The 22,948-nt window shown below is 40.3% G+C and overlaps 1 protein-coding gene across 3 annotated transcripts in view; it reads right to left on the reverse strand.

Annotated features, from left to right (window-relative positions):
- Nucleotides 1–453: 453 nt before the first annotated feature.
- The window catches only part of gramd4a (GRAM domain containing 4a), a 32,256-nt gene continuing 9,761 nt past the window's right edge, over nucleotides 454–22,948 (reverse strand). Inside the window, exons 1-18 of one of the 3 annotated variants that reach the window (XM_086059696.1) lie at nucleotides 16,941–17,206; nucleotides 14,850–14,970; nucleotides 12,743–12,804; nucleotides 12,202–12,346; nucleotides 12,015–12,040; nucleotides 10,925–11,016; nucleotides 10,620–10,711; nucleotides 10,500–10,548; nucleotides 9,957–10,028; nucleotides 8,566–8,609; nucleotides 8,369–8,478; nucleotides 7,993–8,147; nucleotides 5,961–5,978; nucleotides 4,206–4,350; nucleotides 4,004–4,097; nucleotides 3,809–3,899; nucleotides 3,638–3,706; nucleotides 454–2,309 (exon numbers count right to left, since the gene is read on the reverse strand). In XM_086059696.1, coding sequence (XP_085915822.1) covers nucleotides 2,187–2,309; nucleotides 3,638–3,706; nucleotides 3,809–3,899; nucleotides 4,004–4,097; nucleotides 4,206–4,350; nucleotides 5,961–5,978; nucleotides 7,993–8,147; nucleotides 8,369–8,478; nucleotides 8,566–8,609; nucleotides 9,957–10,028; nucleotides 10,500–10,548; nucleotides 10,620–10,711; nucleotides 10,925–11,016; nucleotides 12,015–12,040; nucleotides 12,202–12,346; nucleotides 12,743–12,804; nucleotides 14,850–14,970; nucleotides 16,941–17,043 — 1,611 coding nt within the window. In that variant the 5' untranslated portion in view covers nucleotides 17,044–17,206 and the 3' untranslated portion in view covers nucleotides 454–2,186. Of the gene's footprint in view, nucleotides 2,310–3,637; nucleotides 3,707–3,808; nucleotides 3,900–4,003; nucleotides 4,098–4,205; nucleotides 4,351–5,960; nucleotides 5,979–7,992; nucleotides 8,148–8,368; nucleotides 8,479–8,565; nucleotides 8,610–9,956; nucleotides 10,029–10,499; nucleotides 10,549–10,619; nucleotides 10,712–10,924; nucleotides 11,017–12,014; nucleotides 12,041–12,201; nucleotides 12,347–12,742; nucleotides 12,805–14,849; nucleotides 14,971–16,940; nucleotides 17,207–22,948 lie in introns of those variants that run through there. The other 2 variants (XM_086059694.1, XM_086059695.1) reach the window with 2 other exon arrangements.

Consider the following 22,948-nt stretch of genomic DNA (forward strand, 5'->3'; position numbering starts at 1 on the left):
GAGAATTTCCATCACATTTTAAGGTCTCTTTGCAATGAATAGAGAGTCAAATGAGTAAAACTTTAGTATTTATAAGCATCAATATAATGATATGCAATATAACGTAAAAAGCAGCATCATTTAAATAAGTGGGCTAATGACCTGTGCCATCGAGTGGTTGAACGTTGATCCATTGTACAACAGTGACCCCTAGTGGCCATAAGTGGTACTGCAAGATATACGTGACAGTTCGCCTTTTTTGTTTTTGTTTTAATTTTTTTTATAAGCATGCTAAAGAACAACGCCGGGGATTAAAACAAACGAATTTGTATTCATTTAAACTCGGAATGGCGTTATAACTAAACATTTCAATCCTTACGAGTGTCATGAATCAGGGGTTAAATATGGACACGTGTTAGCATGGTGACTAAGTCGTCTACATTAGCCGTTAAAAAGGACACAGGAAACAAAACATACCTTAAATCTGTTTACTTAAAAAAAATGTACACCACTTATCCTTTACAATGAACGTATGTTTTTACAAACCCGGTGGTTTTAACGGACTTCACCGTGCATTTGTATCCAAATTCAACAAATGACAATAGTGAGTGAAAAAAAGAGGAAACTGAAGGTGATGTGAAGTATAATATTAATGACTGTCTTGTACTTTACATTACAGACTTTCTAAAGTAACATTTCAGCTCCATAAAACAGAACTGAATTTCTCTACGTTTTACCTTTTGAGTCATAAATGAGGCTGCTTTCAACCAACTGTGACGTCTTCCAAGGGAACATTTTTTGGAGCATTATGATGCATGCTTCGGTCTGAAGTGCCTTGGATAATTATGAGCGGACTGATTTTCCATTTTACTTCAATAGCAACTTCCAGTGTTGTAGTATTTCAGTCAAAAGACAAAAAACATTTAATTTAAAAAATAAAACGAAGGCGTTGAATCGGGTCGTTGAGGGGAAAAAGAAAAACACTGCATTGAGTGAGTGGTAATTATCTCCTGGTTTTCTATTGGTTAAAAAGCAAAATACGTGATCCAAAGTGAATAAACTGTAGCAGTTGTCAAAACTCCCAAAACGTCAACGGAATTCAAACTGCGAAGAAAATGAAAATATTTGCAAGCTTGTGTAAACATGAGCTTAGGCAAAACATGGCAGATAAAAGATTTGGCAACAAAGGAAAACAAGAAAAAGAAAACAATAACATGATACATTCTGTGCTTTTCACTTGAAACCGACAACAAAAAGGCTTCTGGTAGAAAGCTTTTAAGACGACATCCAATCACATCGTGCTAACACAAAAATACAACATAAAAAAAATTAAATGTCACTGTACGAACCGGTCAATTGCATGAATGGCAATGTCATACCCGGTTTACTCATTTCAAAATGATTTGTGCAACCCTGACATTTTTAAATGTCCTTTTCTGTGGAACCTTAGGGTTCAGCCATGACTTAGCATCATAAATATTCAAATGTCAAGGTCTGAATCTGGAGGGGACTAACGACCTCGCACAACTGAACATAAGCCATGTGAGTTTGGCAGTAAATTTCTAAACCTCCAAGGAGTTAAGACCAGCTTTACTCTTCTTTTTTCTTTTTCTTTTTATCACCTGACCGGAAGTGATTATGAGTGAACGTATGTCTGCAAAGAGTCCAGTTGAATGACCGTAGTAATAAAGTGCAGGGAGAGAATAGCAATCACGGAAATACGAGCCTATTTAGTACCACGTTGTGCTGAAATGTGAGATGTTATCTGTTGTATTCAGTCAGTCATCAGTTCAAACGGGTAACAAAAGGTATATCTGGACCACCCCCCCCAAAAAAGCGACATACAGTATACATACAGTAACACCGAAGCAAAGCAACAAAGTGTAAATTTCTATGTGACTTTTTCACACTTATAAAATATTTAAGAAAAGAAAAAACACTCCAAAAATGGTGACAATTTTCTTAAAGCTCCAGTTACGATAGTGAGGAATCACATCACTGAAAGAGGATAAAAAAAAATTAAAATAAAAAGACTATTTGGTCACACGCGCAACAAACACACACACAAGGAGCGACACAGAGGGAAGCAGTCAGTTAGTTGACTGGGGAGGACCAGCCCCGTCGCCAGCATTCTATGAATAAAACTTTTTTTAAATAAAATATCCAGGAGGAAGTGGGATGGCGCCCGCAGCTTCCAGGGTGGGCACCTAAATTTCGACAGTGGCGGAGGCGGCTGCCGGCGGCTTGCTGGTGGTGACCACCTTGGTGTACTGAGTGTAGATGGCCTCGAAGGCCTCGTCTCTGTGGATCATGGCACCAAACACCAGCGGCTGCAGGTGACAAGAGCATCAAATAAGTTTGTTTTCCCCCCTGCTGTTTTTGTCATGTCTAACATAAAAAGATTGCTTTGGCTCCATGGCATTTTGGGACCAATGAACTTTGTTGAAGTGAGGGGAGGTGCTTCATTGAGTCTGGCTGTAGAATTGTCATAGAAAGAAGAAAAAAAAGCTCTTTGCAGCCATAGGCGAATACAAATCTGGGAGGGTGTCAATTACTTGCGATTGTGATTCTGTGCAAGTTGAACGCTGAAGGGGAAATTGTTCAAAAGTTTCTTAGGTATTGTGTATTTTTTATATATGCTTTTTCTTCAAATGTAAAAATCACAGAGCCCTAACTATATTATTAGCATTAGCATCCGAGCTAACACTACTGGTGTGCTTGTACGCAGGGCCAGACTAGGACTCATTTTCAGCCCTGGAGTTTCAGGGCTCAGACCGGCCCACTTTAGTTCACGTTTTAATGAACATACAGAATTTTACAGTTTGCTGATAAATGTAAAATAGATGAGTATTCATATTGCATTTGATCAAAAATGTCATTTACAATTTCACTTCTGGTGCATACTACTGAGCTGACTGACACTAACTTGAAGAGAGCAACGGTAATCATTTCCCAACATGCTTTGTTGCAGTCTCTAGTAATACTTGTGATTGTAATTTGCCTTTTTTATGTGTTATTTTTGTACAGACAAGGTTTAATATAGTATATTATTATTGTTTCTATTTGTGGATTACAGTTTTGCTAGTTTTGGTATTAAATTATTGTAACTCGGTGACACCCTTAGTAATAAAGGCAGGCAGTCAGTGCTATATATAATAAAATGGCCTATGTAAAGAGCATTGGAGTTACAGTTGATTGACAATGACACAGTCAATTTAAGATGAAGGGGATACATTTTATTTGTGGGCTGATTCAAAAATGAACGTATGGGCTGCTTCCTGCGTGATTTTGAAATCATTCACGGCCCAAAATAAAGGGCGGCTCACCGGGAATTGTCCTGTTCCTCCAGATGGCCCAGTACACTAAACAGGTTTGGTTTGTATTACCACCTTTGTGGCTTAAAAAAAAAAAAAAAATTGTCAACACTAGAGTGAGCCATTGAGGGGAAAAAACAACCACAACAAATTTTGTTTTCAACAGCAGCAGCCGCGCTTGGTAATCATGTTCTTTCTTATGAAATTGTATTGTCACTTAAAGAAGGAAATACTTTTCATCATCCCCTTTGACTGTATTAACGGGCAATTCTAGACACAATTGTGGTGACTTAAAACACTTTAAATGTTTTGAATTTGAGTGGAAAACAAACTTTTCTTGGTACCTTCTGAGTGGAAGGAGTTGCTATTGAGATGCCCATTCCACTTCCTGGTAGGACAGAAAGCACCTTGTACTAGAAATAACACATGGGAAGAAAAAAAATAATTAAATGACCACCCACTATTACCAGCATACAATTTATTTTATTATTTTTCCTTTTTCAAGCAGTAGTCACCTTCTGTATGTCAGTAATGTCCACCAGCTTGATGACTTTATTCTTCTTGGAGGAGCCCGACCTGGAACTGGAGCTCTCAAAGCACAAATAGCTGGAGGACATAGAGAGGGCGGCATCATTCAGTTTTTGTCTTTTCTGTGGCACTTTGATGAGGAGAGACACAAAACAAAATCCTTGAAAAGATGTTCCACTTACTTCTCGGTGACGTAAAGCATCCCGTTCCTGATGTAGTCGGTGGGCATTTTTCTGTCTCGGTTTATCAGGCAACACCTCCAGCCGTTCTCACACACTGGCAACAAATTCACCAGTTAGCAACCTCGTCGTATTTCTGAGCTGCAATGCAGCTGAAGAGAACGTGAAGGAAGGGCTTGCATAAGGTGCAGTGCGAGGCTTTCACCTGCCAGAGGGCGCTCTGATTCAGGCAGGTTGAAGATCTCGTGGAAGGCCCCCTTCTTGGTGCTGTGGGAGCGGCCGGCCTCCTCTTCCCTGCTCATGCCACAGGGCGCCGTGGCCAGGCTGCCTCGGGACGCCACAGGCTGCACCTGGAGAGAACAAGACATACGGACAGAAACAACACAAACGGGAAATTATGAATGAAGGCAGGGAGGACAGGGACGGCTGTTAAAATGCAATTTAAGGCAGACTTGGTAGAACAACTTTCACTCTTTAATTGAATGTTGAAACTGCTGACTTTGGGGCTACTGTTTTGGTTAGCAACAGAGCTCAAATGTGATCACTAGTAAACCCTTTCACACATCTACATTTTAAATAACACAATTAACATTTTCCTATAGTGCCACTAGCATAGATAAATTCTTACTTTACATTTAGCTTAATTCAGGTAAGGCCTTTTATTATTTTTATGTAGGTGTAGATGTTAATATTTCATTATTGGAACTGTACCCAACAATTACTGTAACTGCCACATCTCAGCAAGCTACATTGTTTGTTTTTGATAAAACGCTGTGATTGTTGTTGTTTTTTCTTCTTCTTTTTTTTGGTTCTTCATTGTCCCCCTAATTTGTGATCACACTGTTACCCTGTTTCTTAATAGGATGTTACTCTGACCGCAAACCCTCCGAAAACGAGCTGTTAGTTAAAATAAAAACAAAGACCATGTAGCAATTTCCACATATATCTTGAAGTATATTTCAATTCAGCTATTGGGAAGATGGGAAGGATCATGGTCTTTATGAAACTGGGGGGGGGGGGGCATCTTCCCCGCGTCCAATGAGCCAACTGCAGCCAAATGTCAGACTTCATCGTAGTTGCTAGGCTGATTATAACTTGTGTCACTACATTTCAGTTAAAGCTAGGTTAGCACGCAGCATGCTCTGTGATCATGTCTACAAGATCTATCAAATAAAGGCACTGGTTTTGCTTGTGTTTTCTGCATTCTATGACCTTAGCATTTGTTCACTGTGAGTGAGACTACGTAAATACAAACGGAGTGACCAACTTACCGACCGGAGGTGTAGTGGCGAGCGACCTGGCACAATGAGGGCGCGTCTCGTAGTATGACGTCATCCAAGGATAACATAATAATGATAATAATAATAATTTGTTTTAAATAAATTATGTTGCTGAATTTTTGTTTTGAAAAGCAACAAAATGACTTTCACACATTTTTTTTTTAAATATATAAAATAAATAAATACATAAATGGACAAAGGGGTATTTTGGGCATCAGTGTCAAAAGGGCATGTGCCATGGTACCAATAGCCGTCCCCCCTGCACGTGCCTGCTCACTACAGAGACTATAAGTCTATTTGAGGGGAGGGTAAGGCCACTTTTTCTACGCACCAACACTCTTGTATTTTTTACAGTGTGTGTACCATGCAAAGCGGCTCAAAACTGTTGAATTCTTACTAAGAACTGACATGACTGGCGAGGAAAAGGGAGGAACTAATAATAATAAAAACAATCAACTCCATAAACTTCCTATGAACTACATTCACGTCTCTTCAGCTATGAGAATTGATGAAAACATCACACTTCATTCCAACACGTGCTTTAAAGGTCCGTTGGATGCAAGCATGACTTTTTCCATCCATTCTCTTGTCAACAAGTGCCAAGGTGTGACAAAAACACACACAGCTGGCCCGGCCGGGCACGCTAGAGGAACCAAAGGGAGACACAGCAACGTCCCTACCTTCTCAGTGGTCGAGAGCTGAGCGAAAGAGAGACAGAAAGGACAGAGGACATCCTGTGACTAACGCCACAACACACACACACACACGCACGCGCACACACACGCCTCTGATGTCCACGCACGTTGCAGAACTCACCAGACCATCAATAGGCGACCTTATACATTATTGATGGTCGTGATGAGATTTTCACTAACGCAGATTAAGCTAATAATTTGAGATGTATTTAGTTAGATTAAAAATAAATAAAAGATAGGACATATTTGAATTATATATACAGTGCTGCTAAAAAGTTTGTGAACCTCTTGAGCAATTTGGACTTTCCAATTGTTTCAACCTGATTTTGTTGTTCAATCTGAATCATTACATTTTACATGAAATAATAGGTGTAGGTTTATCAATTTAATGCATTATTCTTTTTTTTTTTTATCAATTGTGTAGTCAAAACTTAATATAAAAGAGTTTTTGGTCAATTTATGTAGGTGCAAAAGTAAGTGAACCCTGAGCTGCATTGCTTAAAACAAGCAGTCAAGTAGGATCATGTAAGACAAATTGGCAGCTAAACTAACCACTGAAATGGACCAATGGAATGAGAGGTTTATCAAAGAAATTGTGCATTCCTGACTGGAACAAAGACAAAACCACGTCACTTTAGTTTTACCCAGGTGAACCCATACAGGTCAGTCCTGCTGAGAGGAAGAGAAATCTCAGGGGGCCTGTTGGGTCAACCTCCCTCATCGGGCTGCGTTTAAATCACGCATCATAAATCACTAAAGAAAGTGTTTGGATGAAGTTCTCATTGCAAAAGGAGGTGCAATGTCTGATCACATACTTTTGCACCCATGAAATCTGAGTTTTTCTTGAATCAACAACTTTTGTTCAAGAATGAATGACAATATTATCATTAGTTTTGTTCAAGTCCATTACTTTCAATGTCAGCATTGTAGATTTGGGTATGACTAAACATTTAATAAGGTTATTTTAATATTTTATATAAAAAGTCTGACCATGCCTGCAGGGTTCACAAACTTTTGAGCAGCACTGTACATTGTATAAATGAAATATACAGTACATATACAAATCGAAAATAATTAGAAAAATGCATTCATTTTACGTTTACATATTGGTTTAATAAACTCAGAGTGAAATATTTTATGATTTGATTTTTTTAAATACTAATACTGCTTGCAGCAAACAAAAACCCACAAGTTACCATCTTAAAAAATTTGAATATTACAATTAAAACATGTATAAATTGCCCTTTGTTTTGATGTCTTTTTCCCCCATCTACTGGACAGCACTTTGTAAAAAGGATTTTACTAAATGTTTAAAGAATCTGTAGAATATGATAATATTTTTAGACTTGAAGTATTAAAATAAATGAACTTTTCCTACACTCCAATTTGGTTTTTAATTTTTACAGCACGTTTCTTTCAGCTTCAGTTGTTTTTCCAACTCATTAAATAAAATGGAGCTTTTTTTTTTTTTGTGATGCACCTGTAGCTTCCTTGGCGTTGTCAATATGTTAACTGTAGTCGTGTTTCCATCCACCCATTTTTATCAAAATTATTTATTCAAATTTTCAAAAAATGCAAAAATAAAACCGAATGGAAACGCTAGAAATTTGAAAAAGGGACCAAAATTCGCAAAAGAGGTTCTATACTTGGAGGGTGGGAATTTTGAAGCGTATCGAAAAAAGGAAAATACGAATTTTGGCTATGGAAACAGGTTTTGCGAATAAACGCTGACATTTTCAGTAAATTCGCTTAATTTTTTTAAATACAAATTGGATAGAAACCCCACTTGTAACTCCACGCTCCAGAATGATGTAACCAACGCAGACGCGGATTGTGTTGCAACGATAAAGTCTTTAACAGGTACACACCTGATTAAATGTCAGCTTTTTGCATTCGCCACGCAGAAATGAGAAGTGGAAAAAATCCCGCCGGCAGCATTGGGCATATTTTTGCGCGGCTAAGCCCTTTCAGTTGGTCTGAAGTGCGGGAGGGAGACGGCCGAGGAGGCGGGGCTTACCCGGCGAGACACAGTGGCGTTGGTCCTCTCCTTGAGCTGGGGGTCGGTGGGGAGGCTGTTCCACACGATGTACGGCGTGTCGTACTTGTCGCGCAGCTTGGGGCAGCTCTTGAACAAGAAGTCTATGATGAAGAACTTGATGCCGGCGTACAGGCCTAAAAACAAAAAAACAAAAACGCTGAGAATCTGGCACAGTAGTTTGAAGGCTAGCGAATGCCTGCAGCCTGCACGCACTGATTACGTGTCTGAATGCATTTGTTTGTGTGCGCTGAACGGAACGAAAACATTTGCATTCATTCAGGGGGCCACAGCCAACGTGACATTTACAGCAAGGAATAAAGCTGCGCTTGTTGTATGTCGCTGGCGCACGCCTTACCGATCATGAAGCCCATGAGTTTGTACGGCAGCACGCAGGAGGTGATGAAAGCCACCCACAGGCAGATGTACAGTTTACGGGTGCTCTCTGGCTGCACCCACATGAACAGGCTGGAAATAAATTAATAACAGCAGATGTCAACTTTCACTTTGGCTCCACAGGAAGTTTCAGTAGAAACCGCAACCAGTTCAACTTACTTTTTTATCTTTTCTAAGACGTCCGCCATTTTACCAAAAAGGTTCTGTGAAAAGAAAAGACGACTCAACTACTAGCATTCATAAGTGAAAGGAGTCATATTGTGTGTGTGTTTTTTAACTGTTGTTAGCTGGTTAACAGACATTTCTAGAAAAAGGCCACTCAATAAATACTTCTTTTTGATTACTCACTTGGGTGAGCATTTGTAGATAAACAATTAAAAGGTGAATGTGCTCTAAGGCCATGTATACAAGTAGCCGTTTTTTTTGCAAACGGGAGATATTCTTCTGCGGCTTGCCCTGTCATCCACAAGTCCGGGGGTATTTTTTTCATTATAAAAGGAAGGTTTCTAAAAACTCCGGCTAAAGTGATTGCGTATTTCTCCGGCTCCGCGGTCACGTGTGTCAGTTAGGATACGAAGTTTTACGTGGTCCTCTACACACACGTCACTCTCAATCACATCCCTCAAGTTGTTAAAAAAAGAAGAAGAAAAAAGGCGGCGTAGATTCGCTTCCCCACCGGGGAGACCATGTTTTGTTTTATTCCTTTTTTCTCTTTCAAACACATTATTACAGGTTACATCGATCACATAACATCACTTGCAACACTGACATCCGAAAGAAGGGCTGACGGGTAGAAGCCATGGCTTATTAGTAACCTGTCCCCATCAATTCTTAATATACGCGTCATATACATTGATTATGATAGTCATTGATTCATATCGTTATCAATCCCAGACTTAAGTCTGCACACTCCTCGCTCAGTTCATCTTGAAGTCACGAGCGCGTGCAGGAGCAAGTACAGATGCGTCCTTCCTCGACAGATGCGTCCTTGTTTGTATATGTGTGTGGTGAGTGAGAAAAAAAAGAACCGAAGCTTTTTAAGATTTTGTATTTATTCTCTTTGTTTTCCCTCTATGCTCCATTTATGATGTACTCATTGACTGTTTAAAAGTATTTTTTTAAATTAATAATAATAATTAAAAAAAAAAAGTAGTGTGTGCGCCAACAGCACTGATTCGCATATATACAGATCAGCAGCTGACAGTCTGTGCTTGTGTGACGTATGGTGAAGTAACGTCAAGAGCAGTATGTGGCTAACTACTGCCATCTAGAGGCTTGGCATGCATCTCATTGTAGGCCCAATTTGTGGAAGTGCCGTCGCCAGACGGAGGCGTACTCTGATTGGATAGGATTTCAGGAACTGTTGCCACCTTAAGGTCTGGAATTGTTATGAACGTACTTAAACGCATTAATACGGTTAACCGTGGATGTTTTCTTTTCCACAAACGTTGTGGTGTGGACACTATTTTTTTCTACACCCAGAGGGAAATATACGTTTTTAAAAATACCCTGCTACATGTGTACATGGCCTAATATACAGTAAGCGTCACCTGAGCTTTTTGTGCAACGTCAAGCACGAGCTGAAACTTTTCGGACACGGTCAGGTCTTCCTTTGGAGGCTCCTGCAGAGCACAAACACACAAGGTTTACCAACTAAACTTGAGGGCACACACAATTGTGACAATCAAGCCCCGATGATCAACCAATGGTGGAACGAACCCTGCCGCAAATCATTGCAATTAGAAACTCTGGAATTGTGTACAAAATTCCAGCAGAGGATCATAAAACATCAACATCCATGCATCTTGCATATACACACTCATGAAGCCATGTTACAAAAATGAATGTATTCAAGAGATAAACAAACCACTTTAACGTAAGACTCATATCGATATTAGCTTAGCATATGAGCCTGTGATATTACACATGGGGAAAAAAAAGTGTATACAATAGAAATTGTCACATCACATCTTCAAAGTAAAACAGTTTTTATCCTTTTGGCCCGAGTACAAAAACAGTGATTGAGTTTTTTGGTGAACAACAGATGGGGAAAAAAAGTGAAAATATGCAGGGATTGATTGACCAGCACTTACCATGGGTTCCGAGACCTCAGGCACAATGCTCCACTGTATCCTCCAACCTCTGCAAAACCAAAAGAAAACATACATTGATTCCACTTGGAAGAAAAACTTTGTGTGACGCAATCACATTACCTAGCAATGAGGTAATTTAAGGACAAGCGCAAGATGGCCAGGAAGAGGAACATGGGGAAGGCCCAGCCATGCCAAGCAGCATTCATGTAGATCTGCAACACAATCACACCAGCCATCAACTGACAACTAATACAATTCAAACGCTGTATAATGGAGGCGAAGGCACCAAACGAGCTCTTTCGAATTACAGTTGTGGACGTTAATGATTGGATTAGATATCTGCAGACAAGACTAATGCGATTGCTTGTCATGAAGAGCACTGCTGAAAAAAAAATGTCGCCCTTTGTGAGCACAGTGATACTCACAATGAAGGCAATAGCTGAGGTGTAGACAGAGTGCCAATTGGATAAGGCGGAGAGGTTCCTTAAGAAGTTGGTGACAGGCCGAGCTCCTCGCTCTGAAACAGTCAACACATGACAACTCCATCAAGTCTCCACAACAAGTTGAGTGCTCATAAAGTGCATTCCACTTGTTTAAATATCATTTTCTCATCAGTCATAAAAAGTCATAAAGCCACAGATTTGTTTCCGCTATACATGTAATCTGATTGTGACTTACTGTCTTATGTTTACGCCACACTTGTTTGGTAGAAATTTGTCAAGTTGTGGTAGTGAAGGTTTAAAAGTAGGGCTGGGTTTAAAAAAAAAAAAAAAAGAATAATCCATATCTAATCGATTTTCATTTTGGAGCCTGATATAAATTCATAAAACCATAAATCAATTATTTTAATATCTCTTTCCCCAGAAATTAAGGCAATTTTTGTTTGTGAAATTTACCATTCACAGGTATTTAAAAGTATTTTTTTACATTTATGAAAGACCTGACTTAGCATTTCAAGACAATTCAGAAACTTCTTCATCTATATGTATCTACAATTACTGAATTAGAATGATGAAAATATTTTCATCTCATCTTTGCTGATGATGTCAATGTTTGTGTAACACCTAAGTGATTACGACAGGTGTTACTTTCATTAATAAACTAAATCATTTAACCAGTAACTGCCTGTGCAAAATGTTCAGTAATTTGGAAATTAATGTTTGTGGAGTTTTTAATCACGTCCTTGACATTTAAGAAGAATTGATGTTCCATAATTAATCAATATCGGATTGAATTGAAGTGAATTTAAAAAAAAATTGAAATCAAATCAAACTGAACTCTAGGATTCTGACTTTATTCTCAGAATACTGACATTTCATCTCAGAATTCTGACTTTAAAGTGAGTATTTTTACTTGATAGTCAAAAAAAGTGAGAATCCTGCCAAACTTTATTTTCCTCTCTTCACTGGCCCAATCGTAAATATGAAATTGCAATTGCAATATTGAGGTAAACAAAAATCTAAATGCAATTTGTCTTTGTTTCAAAATCGCCCAAGCCTTGTTGTGAGTACTTACTGAGTCGCCTCATGTTTTCTGTCAACCTGGGTGGGAAGACAAATGCAGAAACTTAGAACACACACATACAACACACAATCCACTTTATCAACAGAGTGACCATAAATCAGCTTGAGCAAAAAAGCCAAATCAATACTTGATGAAAGACGAGTCATGTTGTGGTACTGCATGCAAAGCTCTTTCCCACCTTTTAGCACTTAGCGGTTCCTCGGCCTCCACGGTGCTCTCCTCGGGCTGGAAGCGGAAGTCTTCCATGTAGACGCCGAAGCGTTCGTACAACCACTTTTGCAGTCGCGAGCTCCACACCTCCTTCTGCTGCTGCTGCTTGTCCGCTACACAACAGGGTTAGTAACATGCACATTTGCATTCAAGACATTTGCATTTCATCTTTCAGGTGGTGAACACAGACACACGACAGGTCACTGGTAGGTCAGTCCACGCTAATAATACCAACCACACACCCTTTTTTTCAAAATACCAGCTGTCTATTGTGCAGTAATGTACCCTCTCCCCTTAATGATGTTTAATACACACATCCAAGAATAACCTGCACTTCCAAAACACTCCCTTTCCTTTCACACACACACACACACACGCATACGCACACGCACACGCACACGCACACGCACACCTTGCAATTTCCTGTTTGTCCCCCCTTGGATGGACTTTCCTTGCAAACCAGGCCTCTCATCCTCACACTATTTATTTCTCGCCCCTTGGGGACTTACCGGTTCCATTATTAGAGGGTGACTGTTGTTTTCTAGGAGGTTGCGGCGGAGAATCCTCCAGCCTGAGAAAGGGTTAGGGTTAGGGATAAGACCAAAAAATAAAAAATAAATTGTCACTTTCACTTCTTTGTGGCAGGATAAAAAGTACTAGAAGTTCTTTTTGCTTTCAGTTGACATATTTAGCTTGAAATTATTGCCAACATGAAACAGAATCCACCTTCAAATGATCACTTTGAGAGTGTCGATGCAGTTTTATTTACTATTTTATCAAAAGTTAATTCCTTTAATAAAATAAAAATGCAATAATAGGTTGGCAATAGGAAACTTAAATATACTGACCAGGTAGTTGAAGATTGTTATAACTTAGAACGTTCAATTAATCTGTTGAAATGTCCTGCTTTTTGATTGGACTATTTTGCGTGCATGTCTGCCTATGAAAAATTAAAATGATGATGATGAAGCTTGAATATGGTACATTCCCATTTACATACCCAGAAATTCCCATGTAATTGTCATAAAATTGAAAATTTGGAGGAGTTTTAAAATTGGTAATTTACCAAAAACCTAAGGGAGATTTATCACATATTTTCTACCCCTCTGCGTCCCGACAGGTCACGCTGGAGCAATTTTCAATGTTGTGGAAAGAGGAGAGTCATACAGTTGAAAAAATTGTACCTGAAAATGGGGAAACTAGAACACCTAAAAAAAAGGGTCTCAATTGTCAATTTATTGGTGAAATGAACCTTTGCCAATAAAAATGTCAGGTACAGGAGATTTCACACTCATGCATTCCAGAAATTTCCAGAAGCTGTATCTAGGACACCGCAGGCTACTGTCAGCATTGATGACTAAATTTAACTAAGATCATTCTCTTCACACATGGAAACTTCGCAGCGTAACCAGAGTTGTCTATTTTTAGCCACCAAGCTCCAATGCCTCCCTTGCTAGCTGGTGGTTGTTTACTATCATGCGACAAGAGAATTCCCCGCAGGATGAGATAATCTGCTCAACTGTCTTTTGACATTCTCCACTTCCTCAACTTCACGTTTGTGTGCCGGTAATCCCTCGGTGGATTTGCCATTGGCAGGCCGACAAGCATCATCACATCGCAACGACAACACCAGCGGTGTGCTTGGACAAAACTGGAGACGCAGGTGCCAAAAACGAGACGCCGCCGTGGTTTAATGTGTCATAAGGGATGACTTACACAAGTCAAAATGCAGCGACAGTATGACAAATTGGATCAGCTAGCTATAATAAGGCAAACACTTTTTACAGAAATTAAAAGTTAAAAATCACATAAAATATCACTCGTCCACTCGATTTCTCAGTTGAACAATTACAAAAACGGTGACCAGTCAACATTTGGAACAGATTAAATCATTTTGGCTCATCATTTAAATAGTTTCCCAACTTTTGCGGTAAATCACTACTTATGCTGTACCAGTGGTCACCATATAAGCAACACAAGCACAAGAGTGCCTTTTAAGTGTGTGCTAAACATTAGCATTGGCCACAACATAAGAGGCCTTTCACTTCGCAGGATCATTAATTTTATTGGCCACTCAAGAACGTTACATTAATAATGAATGAGTTCCATTTGTGCATATCTTACAACAAAATTGAACTTAACAGCTTCAAATTATGCTTGAAGGGCTTTGGAAATAGAAATTAGCCAAGGTGTCAAATGTATTGTCCTTTATTCTACTTTTACAAGCTGAATAATGTTTCCAAAATTGATAGAATTATGCCATCGGTCTTGAGCCGTGGCAAATTCTGGTTAACTGCCTCAGCTAAAAATTGTTGCAGCCGTCGCTACATTTTCTCGCCCAATCTCAAATGTACATTATCCTCAGGCCTGTCCCAAAACCAAACCTTTCCAATCCCATGCAGAGGGTCTGCCTAAATGTCTCTTCTAAACATCTGGATTGATTGAATTAGACATCTTTTAACTGCTGCCATTGAAATGTGAAAATGTTTTATAATAGCTTTGTGATGAGACACTGAATGGAGTGGCCACTTCATGCCCAAGAGTGTCCATGAGTACTGAGCAAGGCGAGTGGAGTCTGCAGCGACTGACTGAGTTTTCCCACCGTGGATCTTTTACCTGGATTTAAGCACATCGCCCATCTTGTGTTCCAGGTCGAGGCGCTTGTTCCTCTCTTTCTCCAGCTCCTGCCGCAGGGAGTCCACATTGGTCTCCTCGCGCAGCTTCCTCAGCTCCTCCTCTGGAAGACACAACCGCTATCGTTACTTCAAAATCCGGGATGAGGAATACAAAAACCTCCTTTCGGATCAAATTGGGACATTGTGTAAAATGTAAAAAAAAAAAAAATAGAATACAATGATATGCAACCTACACTCAATTGAAATTTGACTACGCTTTGTTTATCGCCACACTTCAGTCTTTCACCTTCAGGCCTGACCCAATAATCCACCTCATCAGCCTCCAGCATCGAGTGGTCTCAGGTGTCGGGACTTTCTAGAACAACATGGGCTGCATTTCCTCTTGGTTCTTTGTCTGCCGACTGAAGGGATGCATGAATATTTAAGGACGGAAGGCAATAAAGTGAGAACAAAAGACCAAATACCCGCAGGTGGCACAGTGAGAGTCCCTCATTAATATAGCCGGAAAATAAAAAGCTTTCTCTTTTTCTAAATGATCTTCAAACATTCCAATTATGATCATGTTAGCTACTTCCTTGGCTAACACCGTCCTTGCTTTCAAGTTTCCATTTTGATTTGCGATTATTGCTGTATATTAAGCGTCTTGCTTCTGTAAACGATTGTTTTCCCTCAACCATTTCCGCCAATCTAAGTGTTGCGTTGTATGAAAGCCTGTGTAGAGTTGTGGTGGGCTGGAAGTGGAAAGGTCGCCAAAGTGTGATCCAGCCTAATCAGCTTAGCAATGTTAGCTTATGAGTGCCAGCAGAGCTGCAGTCGTCAGGTAAACCTATTAGGAAATGAGCTAACTGGAGTGACGCACCTCAGGGAACATAAAGTGAAACCCTGGTTTAAAGGCCTAGATACACCAATCCGGCGTTGGGAGTCGGACAATGTTGGGCCGACAGCATGCGCTGTCTGACCAGTGTATAAATTACTGTCATAAAGTCGGATCGAGTTGGAATATGTCTGGGGGTGGGGAGCTATCGTTTCCAGCAAATTCAACATGTTGAATCGCCGTCGGGGCATTTGATCACTGTGATTGGCTGTTAGCTAGCGAATAAGCGCACGGGAAAAGAAGAGGTAGTGACGAACGCGGATAAACAGTACTGATAGAAAGCCTGGACCTTTTTTTTTTCTTCGCTCGTTTTGCGCATCGTCAACCTGCTGTACCCTCCGCATTTGAACATACATTGTCTGGACAGAAGATCGGGAAGATGACTTTGTCTCTGGTTCATGAGAGACCGGCATTGTATGATACTACCGTTAAAGGGTATGCTAACAAAGGTATGAAAGCCAAACTATGGCATAACATGAGGATGCGACTAGATATAGCAGGTAGGATTTACTTTTATACGAGAGGTGTAGCAACTGTTTGTAATTAGTAAAAGTAACCGGTATGCATAGTTTACGGTTTTATATCCTGCCCCTGTTTCCGGTTGCCTTTAGGAATAATGACTACTGGCGCCGACGGTACGGAGGGGAAGTACTTCTTGCGCATGCGCTGAAGGTACGTAATAGTCTGTGTGGTGTGTATTTACGTCATTTTTTACGCGACGTGCTGACGTCTGGGCCGACGGCACAGGGGTAGGCAATTCTGTCATTTCCCATTTTCACCAAAAATGAGTTCCCCTGTAAAAGGTGATAAAGAATTGCTTCATTCTAAGAAATGTTCAGGTGAAGTTACATTGTTTGTCACATAGCTACGTTAGAGCAATAATTGTCATCTGGGTATGCACAGGGACCAAATCCAGATCTTGTATCAGCACCTAGACCCATCAAGCTAAATGGAAATGACTCTACTTGTTGTTAGCTGTAAGTCGTAAAAGATAACTGGAGTAAAAAAAGAAAGTCCCCAAATGAACAAGGGATAGCAATGTGTGTCACACAGATGACATGAAATCTTGTTCCTCTGAGGCCCTTTGCATCAGATAGCACATTAATTAAACTGCCCGCTTTTGCTTTTAAAATTAGCGCTTATACATCCGTTATCATCTTGAGTCACCATGTCACAGAGTCTAGACCAAAAACTTACTGAGGCCGCCGTTACTTTTGTGGCTCTTGAGACTATCGACGGCTCCAGCGTAGAGCAGATCGAAGCTGTCAAAGCTAAAGTCGTCCACCTTGCACACCCCCATCCGCCTGTGGAGCTGACCGCTTGCCGGGATGCTGGAGCAGGAGCGATTTGGCAGGGAGGCCGCTTTGGGTCGATCTTCAAACACAGCCACGATTGCTCTTTTCAATTAGCACCCTCCAAGTGCATCAAGCTCCTTAAATGTCACCATTTGATTGAAACCCGTCTCAAGGCAACATTGAAGTCTATTGTGCTTGCTCACACTGCGAGTGGTCAGGGGGACTGGCCTGAGCGTATTATGCATTGGGTAACCAAATACAGGAGGGGCCAGCACCATAAGAAGGTCCGGAATCTGTAAATCGCTCACAAGTACATATTGTTCCGATGCATCTTGCACGTTTGGAGACATATGTATTGTATTGACACAATTCAGCAAATCACATTTCATCAAGGTTTGCCAAGACCTCAAAGGGAAAAGTACTGTGAGAACTTTTCCAATCAAGAGCACGGACAATGGTGCTTTTCATAAGATGAAGGTGGGGGGCATTAAGGTTCACGGAGCGAGAAACACAGCCAAGCTTCAGTGTATTGGAGTATTAAGCAAAAAAAAAAAAAAAAAAAAAAAAAAAAAACATAATCGGGCTTTATTTCATCTCGTGACTGTCATTGGCTTCTTGCGCTCTGGCCCCGATGTCTCAGAGTGACCTCAATTTCGGTTTTATCCCTTAGTTTCACTTTGTCTTTGTCCCCACAACTTGCTGACTTGACAGACGAATCTGCAGTCATCCCCTCGTGCACGGCTGCATGACAACTGGCTTCACGCTCTGTGTTATGTTGCGAAAGCAGGGATGTTGACAATCACATCACATCTGCTTGTCTCTCACACAGGAGCATGGAGTCATTGTTTGACACGTTCCGAGAAAGCATAGAGAGACATTTCCAAGTGTTTGACCTTATTCAGAAAGCCTGTGTGAGGCGTTACACACATTTAATGAAGCTTTAAAAAAATAAAAATAAATCAACAAACCCTGGTGCCCAAGTCCGGTTCTCGAGAGCCCCTATCCAGCCTGTTTTCCATGTCTCCCTCCTTCAGCGCAGCTGAATCTATTGATTAGCTAATCAGCAAGCTTTGCAGAAGCCTGATAACGATCCTGATCATGAATCAGGTGTGTTAGTGGAGAGAAACATGGAAAACAGGCTGGATAGGGGCTCTCGAGGACCGAACTTAAACACCCCTGGTTTAAAAGAAGTCACACATAAAGTGATCCCTAGCGCCATCTAGTGGTCAAAGAATAGCATTAGAAGCACGCAGGAGCACGCACACTACGGTGGCTCAGAGACCACATTTTACAAGCCTACCACCAATTCTTATTTTGCGTGAGCAAACTAGCATCTTGATGAGCAACGGCGACTTGGCAACCGTTTTCAAGCCTAGCAAGCGACGCCGAAAGACCGAGCGAGCCAGAATTAGCCGGAGCAGTAGGAGTCATAGGCTGGAATGGCTAAGAGCGGCTAGTTAAAAAAAAAAAAAAAAGCTAGTAAAAGCTTGCGAGAGCTAAGCAGAAAGTGACAAGCAACGGGCCCGACTCACGGCAGTTAGTGACGACCACCTGCAGGCCCCAGCTGTGGAAGGTAAGCTGCGATCGACTTAGGGCTGGGCGATAAATCGATTTTATTTATTTTTTAATCTATTTAATTTTTAGGCAAAATCGCCCAGCCCTAGGTCAACTCATTGGGTCCGACACTCTATGCAATACCACTTGGGCTAACTACATTCGCAAAGCTGTCCTTTAGGCAACTGTAGCAGGAAGATGGCAGCAAAACATGGCAGCTCTAGCTCTAGTAAGGTGAGACTACAGCCATGTAATATAATTAGTGATTACTAGACCTACGATTATATTGAAAAAAATAGATTTATGCAATATTTTTTTTTTGCATACTATTGACATTTTTTTTTAATGAATTAATTATTAGTTCACCACTAGATGGCGCTAGGGATCACTGAATGTCCCTTTAAGATTTTGAAATCTCGCCACCAGCAGTAGACATTTAACACCATGATGGCCTCAAACAGTTCATGTGATTCATCTCTGAATCAACTGACCTTCAGTTCCACTATGTTTCACTGCAGAAGTTAGTGTGTGTGCTTTTTTTTTTTTTCATCCCAGTGTGAAGCGGAACAGCAGCTGTGACAGCGCATTGATCGCCTGTTCAGTATAGAACGCAGCGGCCTGCCTGCGTGCTCCGTCGCAATGACCTTCCATACGCAACCCTGAACAAGATCACTTTCAATCATCTCTTGGAAATCAACAACACCACCACCCTTGCTCACCCACACAAGTGCATCATGTACAGTCAATGGACAGGCATGACAAGCTAAAGATTGATCAAAAATAAAAACCTCACCTTCCATTTTGTACCTAACACAAGGTTAACTTCACAAGGGGAATCATCTTAGAGTGGCCGTTATAAATCTGTGTATACACATTTATATGCGGCAGACACACAAACTCAGTGTTTGCAGATAGTGTTTCATAATATGCTAAAACACTTGCACCCTGTGTTGTGCTTCAAATATAAATTTTTACTGCAATCCAACATTAAACAATAACGGAGGCTACTCACCAATAAACTTTGATGAGTTTTGTCTGAAAGGAGCAAGCGAGTAAATTGTTACAACTTTGTTTGTCCCATTTGTTTAGCACACTTGACACTGGATGCAAGCAAACCCAGCATGAGCGGAACCTTCACAATCTGAATGGTAGGCAGCAGGATGTACACGAACAGTGCAACGCAAGGACAATGGCCATTTTGTTGAAATGGAAAATATGCATAATGAGGCTTTGTCCTCCTTTGTTTACATTTGCCCTTAATCATCTTTGTTGAATTCAGTGCAAGGTTACAGTGTTGCACTTGCACGGCATTCAACTTGCACTAACAGCCAGATAAAACGTTTACAGTTCCTGTAACCATGGCGTGCTGTATTGAACCGCGATCGATTGTTTTTCTATATGGTGCTCTACTTAATCCTGGATTGTCATACGCTAAAAGGGTTTTTGGAATTCAGATGATAGACTTGTTCCCATAAAGATACCACAAAAGGCTTTACGTAATTAGCTAATGTCATCAAGTGGCAAGAACAAACAACACTTGAACAGGAAGACACCTTGAACAAAAATAGAATGTAGCGGTTGGGTTAAACATAAAGAAGAAAGAGGGGGTGTTTGGTATGACACCAATCATTCAAACCAAGGAGGAAGAATTCAGTAGAGACGGTCGGTTGGGAAGGAAACAGGAAGTGGACGCCACCCCAAGGGCAACAAAAGTCACGGCTGACACCTGAAGTTACAGAGTGGTCGAACAAGGAAAATCTTTCAGGCCAACTTGGGCCAGAAAAAATACAAACGAGACCATTTGGAAACACATTCAAGAATAAAATTATACCACAGCTGGGGAAAACATCTTTCATTGCCTCTCATGTCAACATGCTAGTTCCAATATGAACCAATTCAGTTCCCTCAGAACAGCACTGGCTAATGGCTACGAATGCCAAATGAAGGGCATGGGTCACCATGTACACACACACTGACACCACTATTTAGAATGGAAACTTGTGCGTCCTGTGTGGGGCAGAACACAATAGACTTTTAAGCGGGGTGTTTGTTTTAGCATGCAGCGCGAGTCCTGACATTATTTTGGGAAAGAGAGCCAAAAGACGTGTGAAAGAACTCCTACACCTCTGAATAATAAGATCTGATCTAAGAAGCCTTGAAAGTTTGGAATACGCATTAAAAAAAACATTTGTAGAGACAACACATTTCATGTGCTCTGTCGTTTTTCCTTCATTAATGATTCTCCAATCAAGCCAGAACACAAAAAACAAAGCGAAAAACAATAAATATTCTTTAAGGCTACTTTCCTGTCCTTAGATATGGTGAAGCAGTATGTGGCTGATTGGCCAATGATTGTTTTCGTACTCCTTCCAGGCAATTTAACAATTTGTGGTCACAAAGCAGATTATGCCAAGTACACATTTTTGCCAGTCGTCACCTAGTAGGTCAGAAGACCAGACATACGGTGTCCGCTAGTTTGTATCTGTTGATTCCACACAAAAAAATTATTAGACAAGGCTATGGCCTGACCAAATAAACGGATTTCCCTCACTTAAGCATAGTTTGGCGCCACGATGGAGCCAAAGCAGTATTTCTATTAGATAGTGGTTTGGCCTGAGCACAAAACAGCTAATTGGTGAGTATTTCAGTGATGACAGAGAAAAACAAAAATAAATAAAAATCAGTATATAAGCACATTTGGGAATACCAAACTGCAAATATGCAGGAGTTTAATGTGAACCCTTGCAAGTAGGGAAAATAAAAACTCCCGTTGATCCTATTGAACTAAGAAAAAATCTTGAAACATCAGAAACATTGACTTATTTCACATAATTTTTCTTATTATGTGTTTTAACAAATTTATTCTTACATTTAGTATTGGTTGAGACAGAAGAAAGTTTATTCTGTTATATTCTGATGTACATGGTCATTTTTAGACTTGAATACGAAATCAAAGGAACATTAAAGCCTTCAATTTGGAAAAATCCCAGGTATGATTTTCCAGCCACCACGTGTGGTTTAATCCCTTCAGACCCATAGATGGTTGCAGTGGAAACGACATATTTGCGTGTCTAAAACAATAAAATGCATAATTTGGATGATGTCGACACTTCTGGTTCATGATTGGACCTTAACTAACCAATCACAATCGCAAGTTGATTTGCATGATGCTCATGTTAAAAATGATGCATATAAGCTTGAGAAGAACACATTACAGCCATATTATCCTGGCGTCCACTATAACTACAAACATGAGATAAACCCCCCCAAAAAACTTCCGTGTTGTTCTTATGTAGTGGGAAGAGTCAAAATCAGCACAAAAAAAGAAGAAATTTTGCTCAACAGAAAAAAAATGTGGGTTTGAAGGGGCTACAAGTTCAAAAACTAAAGCTATAAAGTAGCTATCCATTCTCAAACCGCATTAGCATTAACAAAATGGTTCATCCCCCGCGCTAAACGCGGCTGCCATCTTTGTGTCGCCAAGCTGGCTGCAGATTGACCTTCGTGTTTGTCACATCTGAGACAAAAAGTAGGGCCCCTAGAAGCAAAGAAAGGGTTGTGAGTCAACCAGGACCCGAAAAGACTGAGAAAGTCAGCAAGAAAGACGAGAAGCAAAGGAAAATCCGATGAGGAAGGAAGGCGAGCCCACGTGGGGTGGTGAAGCTCATCGAGCGTGAATCTTGACACGCAGACAATAAATCTTCCTCTTTTGGCTCCGGCAGGATGCATTATAAGGGAGAGAATGTGGCCTGAGGTGTTGTCTTTCACATACTCGCCTGTCTTTTTCTCATTCGCCATCTAATAGACATGAAGCCATGAAAAGAGAACAAAGGGTGGAATAGAAGCTATTAGCTCCATGCACCATTACATGATGCTACCCACCTGCTGTTACTCATTTTGATTTGTACTCCATTGACTGCTGCACACAGTCGAAGTATACTGTATGCAGTTAGTGCTTGTGTGTTTTGGTTTTTTAACAGACACAAAAGAAAAATACCTCAAAAAGAATAATCACATAATAAATCCTAATCACAATATTCACAGAGAAAAAATCTCAATTAGATTATTTTAAAATTGTTCAGCCCTACTCTGGATGAATACTTTCTGGATGCACAAGCTAGTGAGTGACTAGCTATTACATTTATTTTTCACTCTTTTTTTTTTTTTAAGCTTTAAATTTCACTTCACTAATGAAATGGATTTACAACTGCAATATTTTTTAATCTTTGAGGCAACACACACATTTTACACTAGAAAAAAAATCGAACAGGATGCCACCCAAAACAATATATACAAAATGGGTGTAATACACTGTGTAAAATTGGGGCCTATTTGGACAAAATGCATTATAGAATT

This window comes from Leptonotus elevatus, chromosome 17 (assembly GCF_054856555.1).
Source record: "Leptonotus elevatus isolate MCC_2025b chromosome 17, RoL_Lele_1.0, whole genome shotgun sequence".
Lineage (NCBI taxonomy): Eukaryota > Metazoa > Chordata > Actinopteri > Syngnathiformes > Syngnathidae > Leptonotus > Leptonotus elevatus.